At 42.3% G+C, this 22,057-nt stretch overlaps 1 protein-coding gene across 6 annotated transcripts in view; it reads left to right on the top strand.

The window, feature by feature from the left end:
• kcnma1a (potassium large conductance calcium-activated channel, subfamily M, alpha member 1a) overlaps window positions 1-22,057 on the top strand; it is a 152,703-nt gene that overhangs the window by 37,324 nt on the left and 93,322 nt on the right. For all 6 annotated transcript variants that reach the window (XM_073481734.1, XM_073481733.1, XM_073481738.1 and 3 more), the window contains exon 2: window positions 1,366-1,533. In XM_073481734.1, the coding sequence (XP_073337835.1) occupies window positions 1,366-1,533 (168 nt within the window). The remainder of the gene's footprint in view (window positions 1-1,365; window positions 1,534-22,057) is intronic.

The following is a 22,057-nucleotide window of genomic DNA, read 5'->3' as shown; positions in this document are numbered from 1 at the left end:
CGCAAAATCTTTTTTTTTTTTTTTTATATATATATATATTTGAGTCATCATTTTTAGATGTTATGGGGTCATCCAAACAAACAAAAACAATGTGACATGTACAGTACCGGAAAACAAATTTCACTCTGTTGACATGGCACATAATCTGTTTTGATGGCTGCTTGTTAGATGTCACTGTGAGGAGGGACATTGTAAAGTGCTGCATGTGTGCTCTCTGGGGTAATACGAGCCTGCCTCCTTGGAAAGGAGCAACGGGCCGCCATCAGGAGGGTCAAAAGTTATTACAATTCCAGGGATTCTCTGTGAACGCCATTTGCTGGGCCTAGCGTGGTTTTACAAGTCCGAGGGTGACGCACACAAGACTATACTCTGCCTCCTTGTACATGTGTGTGAAATACACAAAAATCCAAGGACTCTGTTCCCTGAAAGGCTGTAAAACAAATCTACTCATTCCCCTTTTCTGCCAGAAGGATGGTGAAGTGCCTGCTTGTGTCAAATCAGTAGTGAGTGAATGGCTGGAGAGGAACAGCTGCATGCGGTGCCTGTGCCAAGCAAGGCATGTCAATGAACTGCCATGCAACTGTGCTCACTCAGTCGGACACAAGAAGGGACGTTCATATACATTCTGTTGTTATCTAACACACTCACACACGCTCTAACATATTCTAACGCACATATTTAACATACAGCAGATGGAGACCATCATGGCGTGTTGGCTGCAATTGCAGTTCTTTTTTTCTTTTTGCCCTCAGAGGTCGTAGCTTGTCATGAATGTGGACGTGCAGAAGCCTCAACTTTCCACCTAACAGGGTATTGTTTTACAGCACGGGCTGATATGAGTTATTTCTTTTATTTGTTGATTATAATCAACAAAGGTTAGCAACTGCTCACTTCACTTGTCACTGGCTAGCTAGCTTGCTATAATGGACAAGAAAAGCAAGCTTTGATGAGTTAGAGGTATTAATCATGTCGGTGAAGGAGCAGATATAGTCAAGGAAATTTAAAGCTAACGAGCTAGCATAGGTGTTAGCTTCTCCAACAGACTAACATCGGTGTTAGCAACTCCAGCAGGCTAATATCAATGTTAGCTTCTCCAACAGGCTGACATAAGTATTAGCTTCTCCAACAGTTATGTTTTGAGTAGCATTTTGATCATAACAGGCTAACAGGCCTAAGTCTGCGTGTTGTTGCCCATCTTCATTTTCATTGTCATACAGACACAACAACAGTTACTGGGAGTTATTTTGAATTGCCATCCTAAGTTAGGATTCCTAACTGAGGAAATTCTTCAGCATGCTAAGCAAGTTATGTGTCTTTATCTTTAACATGCTCCATTATTACAGAACTTATTCTCTTTTCTTCAAGGAGGCTCAGAAGGTGAACAACCCAGCCAACAATCAGGCAGCAGACAGACCAAAGACTGGTGATGAGAAGGAGGAGAATGTCCCAGCCAGCGAGGTGGGATGGATGACTTCCGTCAAAGACTGGGCCGGTGTCATGATCTCCGCTCAGACGCTCACTGGCAGAGTTCTGGTAGGTTTTCCCTTTTCTAGTGGATATAAATATCTCATGCCCCAAATTCAGACTCAAATCCATTAGCTCTTTTTTGGACACTAATCATTTTGCCCAGCCCACAATTTAGATAAGTGCAGCAGTTTGGTCTTTCCTCAGGCAAACAGACTGCAACTGGTTTTCACACCCAAGTTGGCTTCCAGATTAATCCGCTGCATAATCCACTGCTATGTACACATCTACTCACCTGTTTTATACAGGTCCCACTGGAGACATACTGTAGGGCAATTAATATGATCCCCACAGATGCTGCTGGATACTCAGTCCTCGCTGAATCTCAGTTGGCTATTTGGCTGGCACTGTCCAGCCTTCTTTCTGCTGCAATGGCCTATGTGCGGCACGCTGTAACTCACTCTGCTGTGCCTCTGCCAGCTCAACCGATGAGTGTGTGTATTTGTGTGTGTGTGGGTGTGCATGCACATGCTTGTGTGTATGTGAGGGGGAGATTTATTTGCCAAGTACGAGAGGTAGCATATGTGGTGTTTGTGCAGTAGGTAAGAGGCTGTCACTGTGGCTTTTCTCTTGGTATGAATTACAGTCGCTCTCCCCCGCTGGAGGGTCCTTTCTTTAGCTACATCCCTCACGATGCCCCCAGAATCTCTCCTGCGCTCGACAACTCAGCCAAATCCTGATGTTTCTGCAGTGGTGCCTCCTCTGTCCTGTGCTGCTTCATTATTAAATTGAAAACCTGGCCAACCATCATTCTGTTAGATACTTTGATTAGGAAAAGACTTCACGGCGTCTGATTAATACTGGGGCCCATTCAGATCAGCGCTGACATCTCCATGCTGGAAAAGATGCACTAGAGTGAAATGACCCTGACTACAGTTGTTCTGTGTCTTTATCAGTTTTGTGATTTTCTCACAGAGATAAGATATTAAGGGCCTCTGCTCTTCAACGGCAGCTTTTGTAACGGTGTGCTAAGAAATGTAGGGTGTGGTTGGTGCCAGAAAACATGTGCTTATGCTGTGTGTCTACTCATTGCGTAAGTGCATCCATCACCTTTATAGATAGGAAATTAAAACACTCTTTTTTATCTATTCTTAGCTCTGCCTTGTCTTGCCTTCCTTTTACATCCTGACTTGCATCAGAATATTAGCACTGGTATGTCTGTCTCGCTCAGACATCCCCTTTGCATCTGTGGACTGAACGAGGCAGCAGTGGGAGTCCGGAGCGAGATGGATCCAAACTAAAATACTAACGCTGTCATTGTTAATGTTTGCTGGAATGTGACAGTTTCTTCACGCCTGGCAAGAGTTAGCTGGGAGTTGAGAAGGATTCAGGGCCTTTTCATGGTGAAGAAAGATGAAGAATCCTGAAGGGAGCTGTCAATTTACTAAATGAGCCTCTCTTTCATCACTTCCCCACTCACACAGCTCCGCTGGCATGGACACAGCTCCCTCTCACTTTCATCTTCTGCTCTGACTGAGCGCTTCCAATCTGCCCTGTATGTATGTATGCATGCGTGTGTGTGTGTGTGAGAGAGAGAATGGGAGTGAAAGAGCAAAGAAAGCTAGAGACGGACACACCAACAGAGAGACAGACAGGCAGATGGAGAGTGAGACAGTGCGTGGTTGTGTGAGTCGGTGAGAAATAAAGCACCGATTGCTTTAAAGGGGTTTCTAGGCGTAGAGATATCCCAGTGTATCACCTACTGTGATTTGTGCTACTTCTGGTGGGGCTGATAATTCAGCCGAGCAGGCTGTGTTTGCTTACGCGCTCAATCTAATGATATGCAGCACAATATGTACTGATGAGGCGCGCTCCGTGAAGGTGAATGAGTATCTGCCCATGTGGGTGGAATGTGTACATTTGTGGATTCATGTAAGCCGGCAATTTTTTCCCACGTATACAGTACATGCATGATGGCTTTTGTATCTTGTGTGCATGTATGTGTGTGTGTGCGTGCGTGTGTGTGTGTGGGTGGGTGATTTTGTGGGACTCTTGCTCTCCCATCAGTGCTTCACTGCAGATCAAAATTGCGGTGAGTATCCGTGTACACAGAACCTGGCTGGTAACCATAGCAACTGCTGTGTAGTGGCGCTCAGTCATCTGACATTAGGGGGGTGTCTGCCTGGGCAGAGCCAAGCAGAAATAACGCACACACACGCACACAAACACACACACACACACACACACACACACACAGGTGGGATTAAAGCTTGATGCAGGCTCTATTCTATCCAGGTGGAAGAGCCAAAGCCGAAGCAGATTGAGACAGATAGCCTCTGGTAGGCAGCCCTCCATCCCCGTTCATTTGTTTGCCTTGATGACTTCACTGCGAGTGAAAGATCAAGTATACCCCCAGGCTTATTGAATTACCAGACAAATCTAAATCCACCCGTGGCAGCAGCTTGGCCCAGGAGTCCCCCATATTGTTTCCCCATGCTGGGCCGAATTACCGGCATGCGAAGAACAGGGCCTGTTTTGTTACTGGTGCCTAATGTGACTTTGCCAAACTACTTTACTCTGATGAGGAAGGAATCAGATGAACACATATCCACCCACAACCATTAAGACCAGACCACATGTGCTGCATGAGAATCTTTCTAGTCATTAGTGGTCTGTTTTAAAGAAGTACCATTGCTGAGCCATAGACGATATCCAGACGGCGGTCATTTTCCTCTGGCATCACTCCGGGTGGGAGGCTCGAATGCTTGGATAATGCTATGCTGCTTTTGTTATAAATCTACCACTACCAACTGAAAAGATGATGGGTAGTGAAACTTTGGAGGGACATTCGGCCATCTCTCAGTTAAACAGTTAAACAACACATTTAATTACCTTCCGTTAGTAAACAGCTAATGTTAGCGTTCAGCAGCTTCTTAGCTAACATTACAGTTTTGATGCACGTTATACGACAGGATAGAAAAGACGTAAATTAATTCTAAAATATCTGAAAGTACATTGCACCACATAATTAAAGATAAAACTACATACTAGATAACCCATTAGCTAACGTTAGCATTCAACCAATTCCTAGCTAGCCTAACTGAATGATTGCATCCAATGGGTTTTACTTCTAGTGTTAAATAAATGTGTCCAAGATGTGTGTGCTGATATTTTAGAGTTAATTCATACCTTTCCTATTGTGTAACACTATCGAATAGTGATGTTAGCTTGGAGGTGGTTGAATGCTAATGTTAGCTGTAGCTATCAGGTCCTTATATATGTTGTTTATATTATATATACATAACATATATACATAGCATTATATGTGTATGTTATGTATATATTTGCCCCATCAGGAAGCGATGATATGATAACAATTTGTCAGATTTTCTATGTTTATAGGACATTTGAGCTTCCCACCCTTAGCGTGATGTCAGGGGAAAATGGTCTATAGGCTGTGGGAGCAGGAAGCTATTAAGGTGGTATAACAGTAAAATAAGAGCAGCAGGTCTATTGTGTGTGTACATGAGAATTTATGTGTACATCTTTGTGCCTTATGTTGCTTCAAAAGACAAAGGTGCTGATAATATGTTGTTTCCTCATACTGGTTGTATGTCAAAGTGCCCTGTCTTTGTGTAACCGACATGCATGAGCCCCTCCCAACCACCCTCACACACACACACACACACACACACACACACACACACACACACACACACACACACACACACACAGCCATATATCCAATTTCGATTAGGCTCCGTGTCACCTTATGTGCCTCATAAAATACCGCGGGACATGATTGATGCTAGCATGAGCCAGTGTTGCTCTTCAGTGTGGGTCCCTAGCTTTTTGTATCACCCATCACCTTTACAATATCAGCTCATCAAATATTTATCACCTCATTCACATATGATCTGCCTCTAGGGTCATTTTCAGTTGACACTAAGCTTGGGGAGCAAAGGGGAAAACATGAGGGGCAATGAACTTGAACATAATTGAACATGATCCTCTGCTGGTCATGTCGTTGTCGCAAAAAAGAGAAGAATAAAAGAACAAATATTCTGACAATAATCAGTTTTAAAGGGGGTTTAAACGAGCTGTTTGGGAATTGATTGATAGGTGAAAAAGCCATTCCGTGGGGACTTGTGCAGAGCAGGATGCAACTGAGCGTCTAAGTGCCAGCTGCAGCTTCAGGAGGAAGTGTTTCTGAGCCCCTCGAGACAGCTGTCCACACAAAGGCACTGCATGTGGAACGTAGGTGAAAAGCAAAGCACCTCTGCTCCGAAAGTGGATGGCTCATCGGTCTCTCGACAAGCGTATCACCCCAGTTGCTTTGTCGAAAGACCTCATTAAGCACTCAAGGGCACAGTATCCAAGGAAATGAGTAGTTGGACAGCTGGAAGTATGAGTAGGCCGAATTCTTGTGCTGTGTTACCACAGCATCTCGTCTAATTGATTCCTGCATTACTGCTACAGTGACAGAGTACGTAATCCAGTAATGTCCAACAAAAACAGCGAGGATTATAACCTATGAACGTAGATATTCGCCCTATCACTCTGTGCTGTAGATTTGCACGGCATGGCTGGTCCAGAAATAGGTCAGCCCTGCCATCTTTCTTAATGGGATCTTGGGTGGCAACCAGGGACCATCTGTTCACATGGCCCGCTACCTAAACCCTATGGTCATCCCTCTGCCTTCCCATCCACCCACACACTGCATGGCGCTCTGCATATTGACCCCTGTCAACTGCAAACACATCTGGCTCTCTCCGAGGTAGAGTGACAAGGCATGAATTCTGACTGCAATCGTAATAAATCCAACACGCTTCATTTTGTGAGAAGAGATTTTCAAGCAGAGCTTCTGACTGGAAGCACGCTTTTCTCCTTCACCTGTGATTACCCCTCTCTTATCACATTTCCCCCATTCTCAAGCTTATGTGTGAGAACAGTTGCTTACAGTGTGTGTGTGTCTTGGCAGGAAACGAGTTGAGATTGTGCAAAGTGTGTAAGGACACTGTGTGTACGTTCAACTGTGTTTCCATGTGTCCCGAAACATCCTGTTGTGCAGAAATAAGTGTGAATGTGTTCTCTCGCACTCCCCGTGATTGCCTCGCTGCCTGCCCGGAGAACAGCTGTCATTCACAGTGTTCTACTTTTCACATTAGTGCAGTGTGTGTTTACCCCTATGTATGAGTACATTTTTGTGCTGGCAGTCCTTTGGGCTTGTTTTTGTATGCATGCATGAATGTGTAAATGCAAGTCCTTGTGCGTGTGTTTGGGCTGGCAAATGATGCTTTCCTGTTGAGTGTGTGGAACTAATTTATTGCTGTCAGTAAACTCTTCAGCTTGGATACAGCTGTCAACATGGCACCATCTCTTGCATCACGTTCCTGCATGACAATAGCCTCGTCTCTTTTGCATAAAAGTAACAGCAGCATATGTCTCTTCATATGTGTTCAGTAGGATAAGGTAACTTGCACATCATTTTGGATGATTGCAAGAATGATAGTTTTACTACATGATGTTTGATCCATCCACGGGGAGCAGTATGTGTTACTGAATCTATGCAACAAACACATCCACCCACAGGCTCTCATGCAAGTCCACCTTGAACTGAGACTGGGCTGAAATCATTATCACAATATAATGGTTATATTTTTACACACCAGTGTATACCAGATATAGACCATATTCACATGGCGACCATTTTCCCTGTGACGTCTCACTCAGGGTGGAAAGTTCAAATGATTGGAGAATGTAAATGCTTCTGTGTTCAAGGTTTTATCAGCTGATAAGATGAGAAATAATTAAAAAATCTGGAGGGACTTCGGGCCATATTTCAAGGTACAACAAATATACATATTTGGTACCCCATAAGCTAACGTTAGCATTCAACCACTTTCTCACTGACATTACTGTTTAATCACATCCAGTGTGTTCACTTGTGTCCAAGATGTGTGTTGATATTTTAGAAATCATTTACACATTTCCTATCGGATTGTGTAACACCATCAAACAGTAATGTTAGCTTGGAAAGGGTTGAATGCTAAGTTAGCTGCTGTCTAACGGGGTATCAAATATGCTGTTTTACCTTGAAAGTTGGCCTGATGTCCCTCCAGATTTTCACCATCTATTGACTTTTCAGTTGCTGATCAATCGGTATTTGTAGATTTTCTACATTTATACAACTTGCAACCTGGAACACGTAAGTACTGCAGCTGAACTTCCCACCCTGAGCGTGATGTCAGAGGAAAATGGCCGTAGTGTGAATATGGTCTTTGGCAAAGCATGCAAAATGATATAAAAGATATTCAGAATGATGGTCAAAACAATAAACTGTGTTTCATGCAATAATGAGACCAAACTCTTCGCTGTCAACCTTGTTTCACAGCAGTTTGTCAAGTAGTGAAAATTAAATTATAGGATTCTAGGACGGGGGCACGATTTTTTTTCATGACATGGAAATGGAAATTTTTTGTCAATGTGCAAAAATCATTAAGAAGTAACCGATATCCTATAGATGGAATTTCGTGACTGCTTCAAGAACCAAAAATAACTTTTCCTAACCTTAACCAAGGTGATTTTGTTGCCTAAACCTAAGAACTGACTGGATACAAACCCTGGAGTCTGGTGTGACAGTTTTGGTCTTTGTATGCCCGCCATCGCACCGACCATCTCCCTGCGGCTCCAGTGTGATTCCTACAAGTAATGTTTTTTCAGGCAAAGAAACATGCTGCTAGCACAAGAGATGGTCTTGCTGAGAGTCACAAAAAAAAATTAAAATGTTGTGGCCATGTACACAGAGCCTGTACAGTATATTCTATGTATGACATACTTCAAAGACTGCTGTGGTGCCATGTGGTTGGCCATGTATAATGCAAAAACATCAGTATCCAATTCTGTATGTAGACACATGTAGAAGGATTACATCATATGATCAAATTGTCATGTTACGATTGTAATGAAACTCAATAATTACAGATGTATGCTCATACATGCACACAAACACACTCAGCCCTTATAGTGTCTGTCACAAGTATCTGTGTAAGAAAGCGTCTGTCATGTTGACGTGAGAAATAAACAATCAATAGCCGCAGAGGCTATCTCTGCAGGACTCGTCACACACGCTTCACAAACCAATTTTCTCTGTAAATTAATAGCAGTGGACACGGACAAATGTATCAATTTTTCACTCCTCTGTTCAGCATTCGGTGACATGACACTTTGCTCCAGCAGTGTGCTCCTCCATAATGAAACTCAATTTCTGAGCCAGTTTGTTCCTATTCCCCTAACTCAAACTCAGTGCCCTCTGGCACCTCCCGGATGTCTCCTTGCCTCCCTCCCATTTTTCCTCAGTCGTTGGGTTTAGCTAGCTGCGCAGCTTATTCATTTTGTCGTTTGCCATAATTTCTCAGTTCAGTCGATGGCAATCCAATTGGCATTGACTTAAATCCTCTGAACGGTGATGAATCGCTGTTTATGCTGAAGGGACGACGGGGGACAAGCACTGCAGCAGGGAGAGTGAGATGGAGGGAGCAGAAGGCGAGAGAGATGGGTGTGGTCCCAGCCAAAGTGGCTTAACACATGTACATTAATCACCAACAGCTATAGGCTCTTTGAGGACAAGGCATGAGAGAAAATGTTTGGTAGAGAGCATAAATATCAAGTAGATATAAACTATCTGATCAGGATGATGGGGTATATTAGTTAATGTGAGTGAGTGATGGGTGTGGCCCTCCATATAAATACTTCTTGGCATTGATTTAGTCAGTATGGTGCGTCAGCCATAAAATGCTCGTCTGTCGGTTGAGCAGTAGTCCACCACTTGGATCCAAACTGAAATATCTTAACAACTACTGAATGTACTCACATTTTATACAAACATTCCTGGTCCCTAGAAGATAAATCCTGTAACTTCTCTGACTTCTCCTGTAGTCTTTTTTTCCCCCATCAGCCTTTGGGCTTAGTGCTAATTAGCAAATGTTAGCATGCTAACATAATACTTGCTAAACATCAGTAGACATTCAGTAGATAGCTCTGCAACACAATACATCGAGGTCTTTGAAATAATGTTAAAACTCTTATTTATTTGCATTATTTTAGTTAATTCTTAATGTTTTTTTTAAACTTAAATTCTTACATGTTGCACATTTTAGAACAGAAAAGCACAAGTACACATTTAAACATTTCTACAGCTGAGAAATGAAAATTATGTTATTTTTGATTTTTATGTTATTATTTTTAGTATATATCTTAGTTGAATAATTATATTATGATATGAACGTGTGTTTGTGTTTCAGTTTTATGTAATGATGTGATAAATGTTTGTTTTTACATTTTTATTGGTTTCGGTCTTTGATTTAGTTCTGCATGTCACTGGATTTAGTTTCGGTTCAGAATGTGTTTTCATACCACGGCCAACAGGTCAGCAGTGTGAAGGCAGCCCCTGGCTTGGGTTTTCTGGGCTGCCGCCACATAAGAAACATAAGTCGTGCACTGAGCGGTGGAGGAGTGTCGCAGGAGGGGGAGGAGGAGGAGGAGGAGGAGGAGGAGGATGAGGAGGAGGAGGGGATGAGAGGGAAAGCAGGATGTCATATGAGGAAAAAAAAGCAACAGGGTGTCCTGCCATCGTCGCACTGCATCGTTTCAGCTGGTATAAATTCACACGCTGCTTTCTTACTTAGTAAGCCGACATAGTGCTGCACATCTGAGCATGAATATGTAAGTACAGGCACAGCGCCTCTGGATCATATTATCCAGAAAACATTCCATTTGAAATTCTGTCACGTAAGAGTAGAAGAAGAGTGCAGGGTGTGAGAAAAAGTACAGCTAGAGTTACTTAACAGTAAGATACACCAGAGAAGAAAGATTCAATAAATTGAATTTGATTATACACCATGGCTAAATATAGTAGTTTGTATCAGCTAATGGATAACATTACTCACACTATAGTGTACTCGTGGTTGTTGAATTTCTTACTCTGTTCCTTTCATTGATCATCATTACGCTGCTTTTAAATTTGCAGCACACTAGAGAAAGTTTTACAACTCTGAAATGGTTCATCTCACTTTGTCCCCATGAATGATTCTCCTTTCAGCCCCCCTTAAGGCCCGTCGTAACTCTGAGCCCTCCAGCTGGATGACTCATCATTGCTTGTTCTTTCTCTCCCCAATCTATTAACCTGTGCATTTACCACCTGGGCCGCTATTACTAAAGTGCCAATGACCTACACCTGTCTCCTCTCGCTGCACCCCGTGTCCCCTTTGTATGTCCCAGTCTTCCTCAGACTCCCTCCCGAAAAGGTCAAGAGAGCAGACGCAGGAGTGATGTTTCACTTAGCCGGCTCCTTATTAGATCAAAGTCACCTGTGACTTATAAGGCAATATGTCTGAGACACTGTGGCGACAGCACATGTTCATTTGTTTCCTTTAGTCTGGCCCAGAGAAAAGACTCCTGCCCCTGCAACTGAAATGTATGTTACAAGTGTTAGCTATTGTTTGCGGGACCCGCTTGGTGGCATTGCCCTTGGACCGTGTCGCAAGGAAAACCAAAATCACTTAGCTAATTACAACAAGTTCTTGTAGCTTTTAAACAAGTCGTCCGTGCTATTAGATAATTAAAATATCTCCCTCCTTGAGTCTTGGCAAGTGACTGGAGTAATAATATTCTGTTTACTTTTCACAATATGATTATTTATGCTCCGCTGAACCTCAGGCAGAGGAGTGACAAGGTGGTCAGAAATGAGATTATATTTAGAATCACAAGCGCATTAGACTGCGGGCTAGGAACAGAGAGACTGGCAGACAGACAGACAGACAGACAGAGGCGCACAGCCACAAAGCAAACAGTCGTCAGGCAAATAGACAAACGGACAGACGGGTAGGAAATTGCGTGCCGACACAGAGCGAGACCTAAGCAGCCAGTCACAGTGGATGCAGACATTCATCTGGAGCCCCCTGTCACCTCCAAGGACAGCGCTCCCCTGTCTCGTCTTTGTCATGGCTGCCTGGTACGGTGCTGAGTGACTCAGTGTCTCTGGGATGACGCACACCTAATGGATCAGAACTTGCAGCATCACATTGATCCAACCGCATCTAACACCGCTGTCACTGGCAGGCACATTTCTTCAAAGCTTTGCAAAAACAGGATTATGGACAAGATTAGCAAAGAATGAACATTTCTTCAGGATGCAATACTGCTGATTAAACAAGTGTTTTCTTTTATTATTCCCACCGATGCAGAAGTGCATTACTGTAGAGGATAAACTCCGTTTTATACCTTATTTCTAGCTGTCCTTTGCTGGCTTCTAGTGCAAGTTTTGTTAACATTGTGTCTCGCTACCCTTGCCTGCTCATCTGTCATTCATTAGTTCATATATAATTCATACTTGAAGGCTAAAGGAGCATTTCTGACATATCCCGAAAGACCTTTTTTTCATCCCTGACTGCACAAAGGAAAGACAAATTGTGATTTCAGTTAGAGTCTCCTTAGTGCAAGCAAAGATAAATCAGCATCTGCTACTAAATGGTGGCAAACTGACCCAGAGGCTCCTGGAGGAGGAAAATGAATACCTCCCAGCTCCATGCTGTAGGTGTTGCCCTCTTACTCACTCTCTGCTCCGTACTCCCTGAGCATTAAGAGAATTTCCCAGAGGGGAATGATGAAGTATCAAATTATTAACATTCAACATTTTCTTGGTGCAAGGCTTTGTATGCTGCATGTCAATTGCTTTGTAGAGCGGGAACTGCCTCCTCTTCTCAGTCTGTCTCACCATCTATACATCAGCAGCAGGTCTGAGTCACACAGAGAGAGATAGTGTGGGAGTGAAAGGATCATTGGAGATGGGGCTGACTGCATCCCTACCTCTGCTTTATAGGGTGGACAGGTTATTATTGCAGCAACATCACCGGTGGAAGATAGATGATATGGTTCAACTCCTCCTAAAACCGAGCTGAGAGGCAACAAAAAAGCAACTGTCACATAATGTTTTATATTGATGGGAAACACCTCCCTACTGTGCTGCGCAGAGCCTCCGAAGGTGAATGATTGAGTGCCAGCTCTCAGTGTGTAGGCATCGCTGCATTATATGCTTCATATTTCAATCTTTTTTGACCGTCCTTTGACTCCTGTGACAGCATCAGACCGGGTCGTAGATGAGCTCTCATGTTCGTTCTGAATATGCTGTTGTCACTCGGGTCATGTTTGCGCTTCTAATTGCTTATCAGAAGAGTCAGCACCGTGGGGACCATCTGCTAAGCCAGGTTTCAGATCCGTTTACCCCCACTGGGATTCTGTTTCCTGGGATGGGACGGCCCCACAGTGTCCCTAAAAGACACATCACCTCCACCAGCTCGCCGCTCAGAGTTTCCATGAGATCATTTGGGGACGATTGCGGGTGATGTAAGAGGCACAGGAAGGAGGGGAGGGAGAAGGATTATTGTATGAGTGGGCAGGTGAAAATGAAATATGGGGGGGAAAAGGTAATGAAAACAAATTAAAGCAAGATGGAAATTCATATTGGGATTGATCTTGATATAGATCTTTTAGAGTTTTTACAGGCTGAAATGCATAATTGCGGCTGTTCTTTCAGTTTTAATATGGTTAATTTGGTTCAGTCATCCTTGGGTTATTTTTTCTCTGGGTGCCACATGTTTTTTAGACATTCCTTTTAGGCTTTGCCAGGCAAATATTCTTACAAAGTCTAGTCTTGCTTGTGTGTTAATCAAAGAAGCAGACATTTTTTTGGCTTTGTTACTGTAGCAGTCTCACATAAGGAGCCATGGCAAGGTGCTAATTAAATGGTTTGTAGGTCTGCCTCTGCCTCCGGCCCTAAATTGCATCAGCGTTGACTTCAAAGCCTCAATGCATCAAAGAAGACCCAGAAGCAGTGTGACTTTGCTCACTTCCTTCTCCCTCTCCTCTCCTTTGACACCAGCGAAACATATTTTAAAGTCTTACTTTCTTATCAGTGCATCCTGTGTGCAAGGACAAAAGCCAAAGCATGTGCTTGAATGAGTAATGTGTAGTGTATGTAGGCTACATGCACGCTTGTGTGTTCATTGGGATTATGGGATATACAAATGCCTGCACTTAAAGTTGGGGTCAGGCACAGTGAAAGTGAAGATCGTGAGAAATGATCCGTCAGGTTAAAGTAACATAATGCAAGTATTTTATCTTAAAGTACTCTGTACTATGTAATTTGAGTGAGCGGGCACATTTCTTTTTGCTAAAGAAACATGTAACTGCTACGAGCTGTAGCCTCCATTACCTAGTTAGCTCACTTAGCTGTGTAGCTTGCTGACTCTGCCCAGACCAGACTGGGCTCTCAGACCAATGGGAGATTTCAAGTGTTTATACGGCTTGCACAGGCGCAATGAGCCGGCGGGAGGAAGAGGTTTTCAGGCTCCAAGTGGGGCATGCTGGTGGGGAGCGGTGCCAGAATGGGCACAGAATCGGAGCTGGGCAAGTGAGCAACAGAACCAGGCTTACCAGCCAAATGACCATCATGACAGAGACGAAGAGACCAGAGAAGACTTTGATGCATGTGTACAGCTGTCTGGATTCATGACAGTGGTGTATAAGTGAAAAAGAGCTGAAGCCCACCGCCTTAGCTCTATCACACGTTAGCTCCTGAACCTGCTCACATGCATGATGGCAGACAACCCTCCCTACTTTCCAAGAAAACGCATCATTTCTGCACTGTGAGATATTATTTTCTTTATTCTAAATGACTGCTTCTTCCATTTACTTTCCTGTCTTTTGAAATAATCCCTTTGATAGATAGCGTGTAACCCAGTAGCTGGGGAGAGCTCCATCATGGGGGCACTTAGATGAAGTAAGAAAAGCATAAAACTGCCTCTGACAGAGGGGCTAAAAGGCCAGCCCATCACAGCCTCTGAAGACTGAACGATGTCTTGGTTTTGTGATCCCCCTTTATTACTTTGCTGCCGCTGTATGTGTCTCTCTGGCACATTGCATTCACAGTTATTCCCACAAGTGGCACATCACTGTGGCAACATCACATCTCTTATTCACAGGAATGAGCTTTGTGTCCTCTGTCTGTCTCTATTTTTATTTTCTTCTCTCTACACCATCTCTGGGTGCTCCTATCCTTCCTAGAGCTTGAAGGGCTGGTTCAGATACCAACAATGTATTTAGGTGTTTAATTTGGAGGACCAGGAGCGATGATTTAAGGCCAAATTCCAAAGTTTTTCCTATTTTCGCCAGGCTAGGGTGCTACTGCATGGCCGGTGTTTCATTCTAAAGAATGGCCGCGTTGAAAGTCAGTGGTTACCATGGAAGCTAGCTTGCAAGTAGTGATAGTGTTCAGCTGACGACATTATACCAACGCTAATACAAACAAAGCTGCATTCATGTAGCGTGAGTAGCTAGTTATCGTCTTTAAACCATGATTCAGTGGGAGCTAACAAGCTTACATTTCATCTGTGCTCCGAGCTTAGCATATTCTGCTGTTGTGCTAATTAGCTCAGCAGTACGTCAAGCATTTTGTTGCTCGTGATTAGTTGTAGGTCTATTCGATTGCATCCAAGGGGATTTCGGTCTGTGCCCATTGATGATGCACTTTGGAAATCAAACATAAACCTAGAGGTTTCAGACTAATTTGCACTTCTGAATTGGTCTGGCAATGCCAGGCTAGTGAACTGACCCTTGAGAATGGGAATAGGCCCTCAACAAGCACTTCTTACTGTTCTTCAACCCTTGTGATTCCAGTCATGGTCCTAGTCTCTTCTAAAAGGTAACTCTTTGCAGTTTATCATCAAAAGTTCTGAGTATGTATAACTCTAAATGACACTGAATCAGTAAACAGGGACACAAACTAGATAAAAATGTTCTTTCTCACCTCATATTATTATTTTCAATCTTCTGCTTTTCACGTGCTTCTGCGATGAAAAAAAAAAAAGCTGTTGTCCCAATTATATTGTGACCTTAAAATGAATTACATAGAAAATTCATGAGGTATATGCTTTTAAATTATGTAGAGTTGTCAAGGATTCAACCAGAGGCAACCCTCAAATAAGGTAACAAAGCCCTGCTCTGTTGTCAGGCTGCTTCTCAGTCAGACTGGTTGTTGTTCCAAACTGAATTAATGGACACACTGCAACAGCCCTCCCCCAGTTTGAAGTCAGGAATGTATATATACAGGTGCTTTATGTGGCACTTTGGAGAGGTGGATTGTAAAAGGCTTGCGTCTGATATAAAACCTATGAAATCCTCAGTCTCAGAGGGAGCAGACTGCCGTCCAGGCAGCAGACAGCTGAACTTTTCCCTGACAAGTGTGTTGGATATTGAATATTGATACAGGTGTCAGTGCTAGTCAACAATCAATCACACCAGTAGACGATCATCAGACGAAAGGTGAGAGGTGGAGTTTGGCTCGATGTCTTCTTAATAAGGGATGGTGCTCAGTGAGAAAGAAGACGAAAGCTTTATTACCTTGACCTCTTCTGCAAAAGTATGAAATAAATTGGCCAATTTCTTTGTTTATTTGTGATTATGAAATAAAAATGCAGTTATTGTGGACACGTTCAACATGTGTAGCTGTATTTAAAAATAGACTTTATGTAACTGAGAGAGTAAAATCCTTTACTTTCTTTCTCTGCTGGAGTTGGATTAGCTATCGTTTTGCTAGAGAGACTATTAATTATCTTCTGAATGAATAACTGTATGACTTAAGTGGAATTAACAATATATACCCCAAAAGGCAAAGGAACGGAAACCATTAGCAAATTACCCTTCTGTTCCTCTCCCCTGCCATATCTCCAAACTACAAAAGCTTACTGAGGGCCCGGTAAGTAGCAGTGAAATTGAATATTAAATATGTTGGCTTTGTTTTCAATAATGTACAGTATGAGAGGCTTCAACTCTTCACATCCGACTATCTTCTTTGGTGAAAGCTTTCAGTGTTTCAGCGTGACACCTTCATCCCTCCTGCTGATGGGTGAAGGTATTAAAGACGCGTTAAGGTCATTCATGGCAGGTTCCAGGCTTCCACCCGTCTTATTGACCGAGCCGGACAGCTGTGTGTAGGGCTTGATCTAATGTGGCAGAGAGCAAACAGCGGAGAGATACACCGAGATGCTGCTGCTCTCCGCTCTACACGTAGCCTGCCAACAAACACAGAATACTAATACAGCTTTTCCGTCTCTACGGATGCTAGTCTCAGCTTTCACCTTGCTGCGAGCGAGCTTTCCACCTTATCAGTCGCCACTGGATTGTTGGCGAGTGAAAAGTGGGCTCTGACGCCGACGATAAACTTCTCATTAACCTTCAGGAAATTAAACGAAACCTTGATTTAATTAGATAAAGATCATGTCACCGCTGCGTCTCCTCCAAGATGAAACCTATGCGCCTGTGGAGTATGGGGGGGTGGTTCTCTTGGTGATATAGAAGGGAGGTTGAAAAAAAAACAAAACAGGATGTGATGCAGCTGTATTGTTTTATCATTCAGATGGATCCATTTGCCTTATAAGAAAGGGAAGCTGAAGTTTATAATTCCATATTTGGCCCGGCCTGGCTTGTCTCCTGGCAGCCAAATGCAGTCTGACATATTTTGGAGCAGGATGAAAGGTTCTGCTGAATTCTGCAATATGCATCAGACAAAGTAATTGCTCTGCATGCATTGTAATAGAAATGGGGTTGGTGTGATCAAGTTCTGATATTATTAACGATGGCAGGGATGATTTATGCTATGATTAAAGGCACATAATGGAATTGTGAGGCAGTGACCGGTGCCTGGACAACAGTGTAGTGACCTGAATACATTATGACCTGTAGAGCAGATGGAGAGTATGCCACTTTAAAGACAACCTTTTAGTATTCACACAGTGGACTCTCCTTTCTCCTACTGTAGGTAGAGCGGCCATGTTTTATAGATCTGATGGGATGATTGTACCAGTTATGTAAATGTCTAGCCTGCTATTGCTTGATGTATTGCACAATTACATTTCTAACAATACTGAGATTAAAATCGAGGAGCGAAATAAATTGGACAGAGGTGTTTACAAATCACAGTGAATTGACAAATTGAGCAGGAAATACCTTATGTGTATGAATCATTTTATTTACTCTGATTATAATGATGATTAACATGATTCATTTCGAGGAGGAAATACACCTTCAACCTTGTATTCTCTCAGGCCACCCGCTTGTTTCTTTAGGATAATCCTGTTTCTTTCTCAAACTGTCCATTAAATGCTGCATCCACGATTAAACTGCATTAATGCAGCCACTCTGTCTGAGTTTGAATAAAACAGCACCAAAGGCATGAATCAATAATAGCATGGGGGGTGGCGACAAGTCAAAGTACTCCTTGACTGGACTCTCACAAAACCAGGGTTTCTTCTTCTTCTTCTTCTTCTTCTTCTTCTTCTTCTTCTTCTTCTACTTCTTCAATAATATATAATTTGTTGTTGCCCCACGAAAGTCTTTAGCCTTGGCATTACTCACCTAATAATGAAAATATGTTACTGGTGACTGTGTGTTCAGCTTGTAGCCGTCTCAGCTGATGACTAGGCACCTCTTAACACTGTGTTAGATTTATTACACTGTTGATATAATGACTGCAGAGTGACAAGTCACAAATCTAGCAGCCATGGGGATATAGGTGTTGTTTTGACTCAGGGAAGCTCTGCATTAAAAGGGTATGGCTGATTTACCCAAAAAGGGCCATAATCATAACGCTTCCAAAACAACTGTAGCCTCCTCCCTCCAGTAGAACGGGATGCGCTTCAAAAATGATATGCAATGCATGCATGACCTAATCTGGCAAGGAGCTACTTTCCTCCCAAAATAGCAACACTCCTGGCAAATTAGGGCAATGGGAACTTAGTGATGGGTACTTAAAGCTGTTAAATGAAAAGGAAAAACCTGTGTAGCTCACCGAGGAGGTAGCAGTTAGCTCAGCTGGCAAATGATCAAGCATCAGTGGTTTGTTTGTAAAGATTGTGACAGTTTCCGAGTAAAACAGATCAGGATGGCTCAACAGCGGCTGCTTCAGCACATTTACTGCCCACAATAGGAGCTAGGCCCACCCATGTCTGGACAAAACGGTACCTAACAACCCCTCATCAGGTTGATTAGTGTTTTGGAAAGCTGGATTAGAGAGGAGACAATGTCTGCTCGTTTTCATTTTAACATTACTTGCACATGAGGGCCCGAATACAATAAATACAACAAGGGTAAATCTATATTTGGAATTTTATCAGAATTGCATCATCCACAGTCATGAATATAATATTTTTATTGTATGAGCGCTGCTTGTTATCTTTTCATTACATTTTTGAGTCGGCCGTGATAAAACACTGCTTATTTCAATGTTTTCAGGCTGGGACAGTCAGCACAGATAAGGGACAAATATAGCTCGCAGTGCCTGGCTGCAAATTTAAGAAGCAAAAATGTGTCAGCTTTTTTATTTTATTGTCTTTTCCTTCAGCAGTAAAATCAAGATTTGGGTCTCGGTGCTGGATGCTGTCCTTGTCATGTTCCTCCTCCAAGTCTGCGGACCGGCGATATCCTGCAGCAAAAAGCCACACTTTACCCAGAGTTCATAGGTCTGTGGTGTTGTGTCACAGAACCAACTATCATAGTAAACTAATACCAACCTTAAAACTAAAACTCGTGCAACAAAAGTTTTAGTTAACTGAAATAAAAATAAAAACTAGGAGGCACCCCGTCAGCTTAGTTTGTAGGGAGTTAAAAAAAATAATAAAAACAAGACTTTTGAAAAAAAAATGATATTGTGTTCTTACTTACATAACTAACTAAAATTAAAATAATAATAACAGGAAATTGGCATTAAGTTTAGTATTGCGTTTCAGTACAATAAGCATCCTGTTCCGAATTTTTTAAATCTTGCCCAACTAAGACATATTATTTAAAAATACTCTAAAACTAATAGAGCTACAGTGATAATTGATTTGTGGTTGGATTAATTGAAAACCATTTTGATAAGCAGTTAATCGACTTCATCAATATTTTTAAGACAAAAAAGTCCAAATTCTCTGATTCCAGCTTCTTAAATGACAGCATTTGCTGGTTTCTTCACTCCTCTATGACAATAAACTGAATATCTTTTGGACAAAACAAGACATTTGAGGACGTCATCTTGCATTTTAGCAAATACTTGTCGACATTTGTCACATTTTTCTGGCATTTTATAGATCAAATAGCTAGTTGGCAAATCTAGAAAATAATCTAGTAGCAGCCCTAAAAACTAATACTAGACTTCTAATTACTAAACTAAAACTAAACCTTTTTAAACTGGAACAGGCAAAGCCACTCTCAAAGTGAACTGAAACTAACCTGAACTGGAAACAAATTAAAAATGTAATAAAAATTAAACTAATGAATAATACAAAACTGTAATAACTCTGTGACAGAGAGCCTCCACTGAACTCCCACAATAAATCTTTAATGTGGCTCGTTGAGTTGGCATCACTTTAACAGCTGAACAGTATCACTAAAAATAATGTCGCCCTCTAGCTATGGTACATATGCATAATGGACATTATGGTAACTCAATGCAGTAGCAGCAGCTTCCTATAAAGCCTCATTCAATATTCTGCAGATACACTGCAGTTTTCCAAAGGAAGCGTATATAGACTCATGTGGTGGATGTCGGGTGGAGGATGGATATGATGGTTGAGTTGAATAATTTTCCCCTCCAACGCTGTCAGCGCTCTTTCATGGGATGGTCACATGCATCGTCTCATCTTCTCCAGGCTGGCATAATCCCAGTGAGGGGTCCTCCCTTCTGTCTCATGGACGCAAGCACACACACACACACATAATATCATGCGCGCACTCGCACACAAAGAGGTGAAGACACATGCACACACGCGTACACGCTGTGGCATTTAAGCTCTTGCTGTGCCTTAAGGACATGGTCTAATATTCTCCAACCCTCCACTCCTCTTTCTCTTCAGCTGCTCTCTCTCTCTCTCTCTCTCTCTCTCTCTCTCTCGCTCTCATTCTGTCTCTGCCACAAGCCATTTTCTGCCACCTCCTAATGCTCCTCATGTCCCACGGGGGGGAGGCTATCTCTAATATTCTCTCCTCCTTCCATCTCCTGTCATCATCACCTTTCTATCTCCTCCCTCTTTGTCTCCTCCTCTGTCCTTTTGGAGTCCTCTGCGAACATTCAAGGTCACAGTCGCAGTGTTGATCTCTTGGGAAGGCTGCCATTAGACACAGGATGCTGCAGAGGAAGGGAAGGGTGCCCTGCCCTTCCAGTATCTAGAGCGTACTGTGCTTCTCGCACCGTAACTCCACCTCTGTGAGGACGGTTTAATTCGGCAATGACACATCCCTAATAATGCACACAAAGCTAAAATAGATCTTTTCATGAATTAATGATGCCATAAAGAAACTTTTTGGAGGAGATTTTTCAGACAGGTTGTCGTGTCCGTCTGTAACGGATCCCCATGGGCCTCCTCTTCATCTCCCACTGACAGATGCTCATTTTAGGAGCTGTCATTCTGTCAGACCTGAGAGGCTTTCCTTCATGCCCACCCCCTCCCACCGTCTCCCCCTTCAATCACTGTGTCTGTTGCCTAGGTACGACAATATGTGTGTGAATCTGTCTCATGAAGGCCACAAGGGTTAAATGGAGCCAATTTCAGGTGCAGCATCAATGGTTGTAGTTTGATTTATGAGATTGAATTTCTTTACAGAGATAAAAATCATTGTGTATGTGTTTGCGTGTGTGTGTGATTGTGTAGGGTGGGGGAGACCTGTGCGTTTATTTATGATCATTTCTCGGAGTCATATAAGTTATCTAAGATGAGATAACGCTCTGTACACTGTCTGTAAGACTTGAAATGATCATAGGTTTCTTTTTTTTTCCATTAAATTGATAAATTGATTAATACCCAAACTTAGCAAAACCAAATGGACTATTTCATTTTTTAACATTAAGTAAATAAATAATACTAGTGCAGCAACTATTGATTATTCAACTTTTCATTATTGATTAATCTGATATTTGTTATCTCAACTAGTCAAGTAATCTTTTGTACTGTAAAATGTTAGAAAATAGTGAAAAAAAATAGCCAAGGAAAAATGACTTAGAACTTGTTTGAGTTAACTTTTTAAAGTTAGGTGGAACTTCTACATAAACATAAAGTTTATTAAGCAAGTATTATGCTTAAAAGTAATGCATTTCAAATGGTTACACTACACACTGTACACATCTAGCAATTTACTTTTAAATAACTAATATATATGTGACCCTTTACATTCAATCTTTTTAGTGGAAACGTTATATTTAATTTAAATACTCAAAGTCAATGGCTAAGCCATCATTATTTTCTTGAGTGTAGGTCTGCTTGTCGTGTGTTGTCGGCACCTGTCCTGTTGGCGATGTCAACGTTCATTTTAAACTGAGTCAGCGCTCTAAAAAGTGTTACATTTCACACCGTGCTTGTATTTTCACACGTCGAATTCAGGCAGCGTCCCAGTAGTAATGCCTTTCAAGTTTTGCAATGTCTGATTCAAATAAACAAGAAGTGTTCGCACCATCTTTGTTATAGGCAAACAAAATGCAGATAGAATCGTGATTCAGTCTCTGTCA

Source organism: Pagrus major, chromosome 15 (assembly GCF_040436345.1).
Source record: "Pagrus major chromosome 15, Pma_NU_1.0".
Lineage (NCBI taxonomy): Eukaryota > Metazoa > Chordata > Actinopteri > Spariformes > Sparidae > Pagrus > Pagrus major.
Note: the sequence above shows the minus strand (reverse complement) of the source record. Positions and strands in the feature narration are given on the sequence as shown.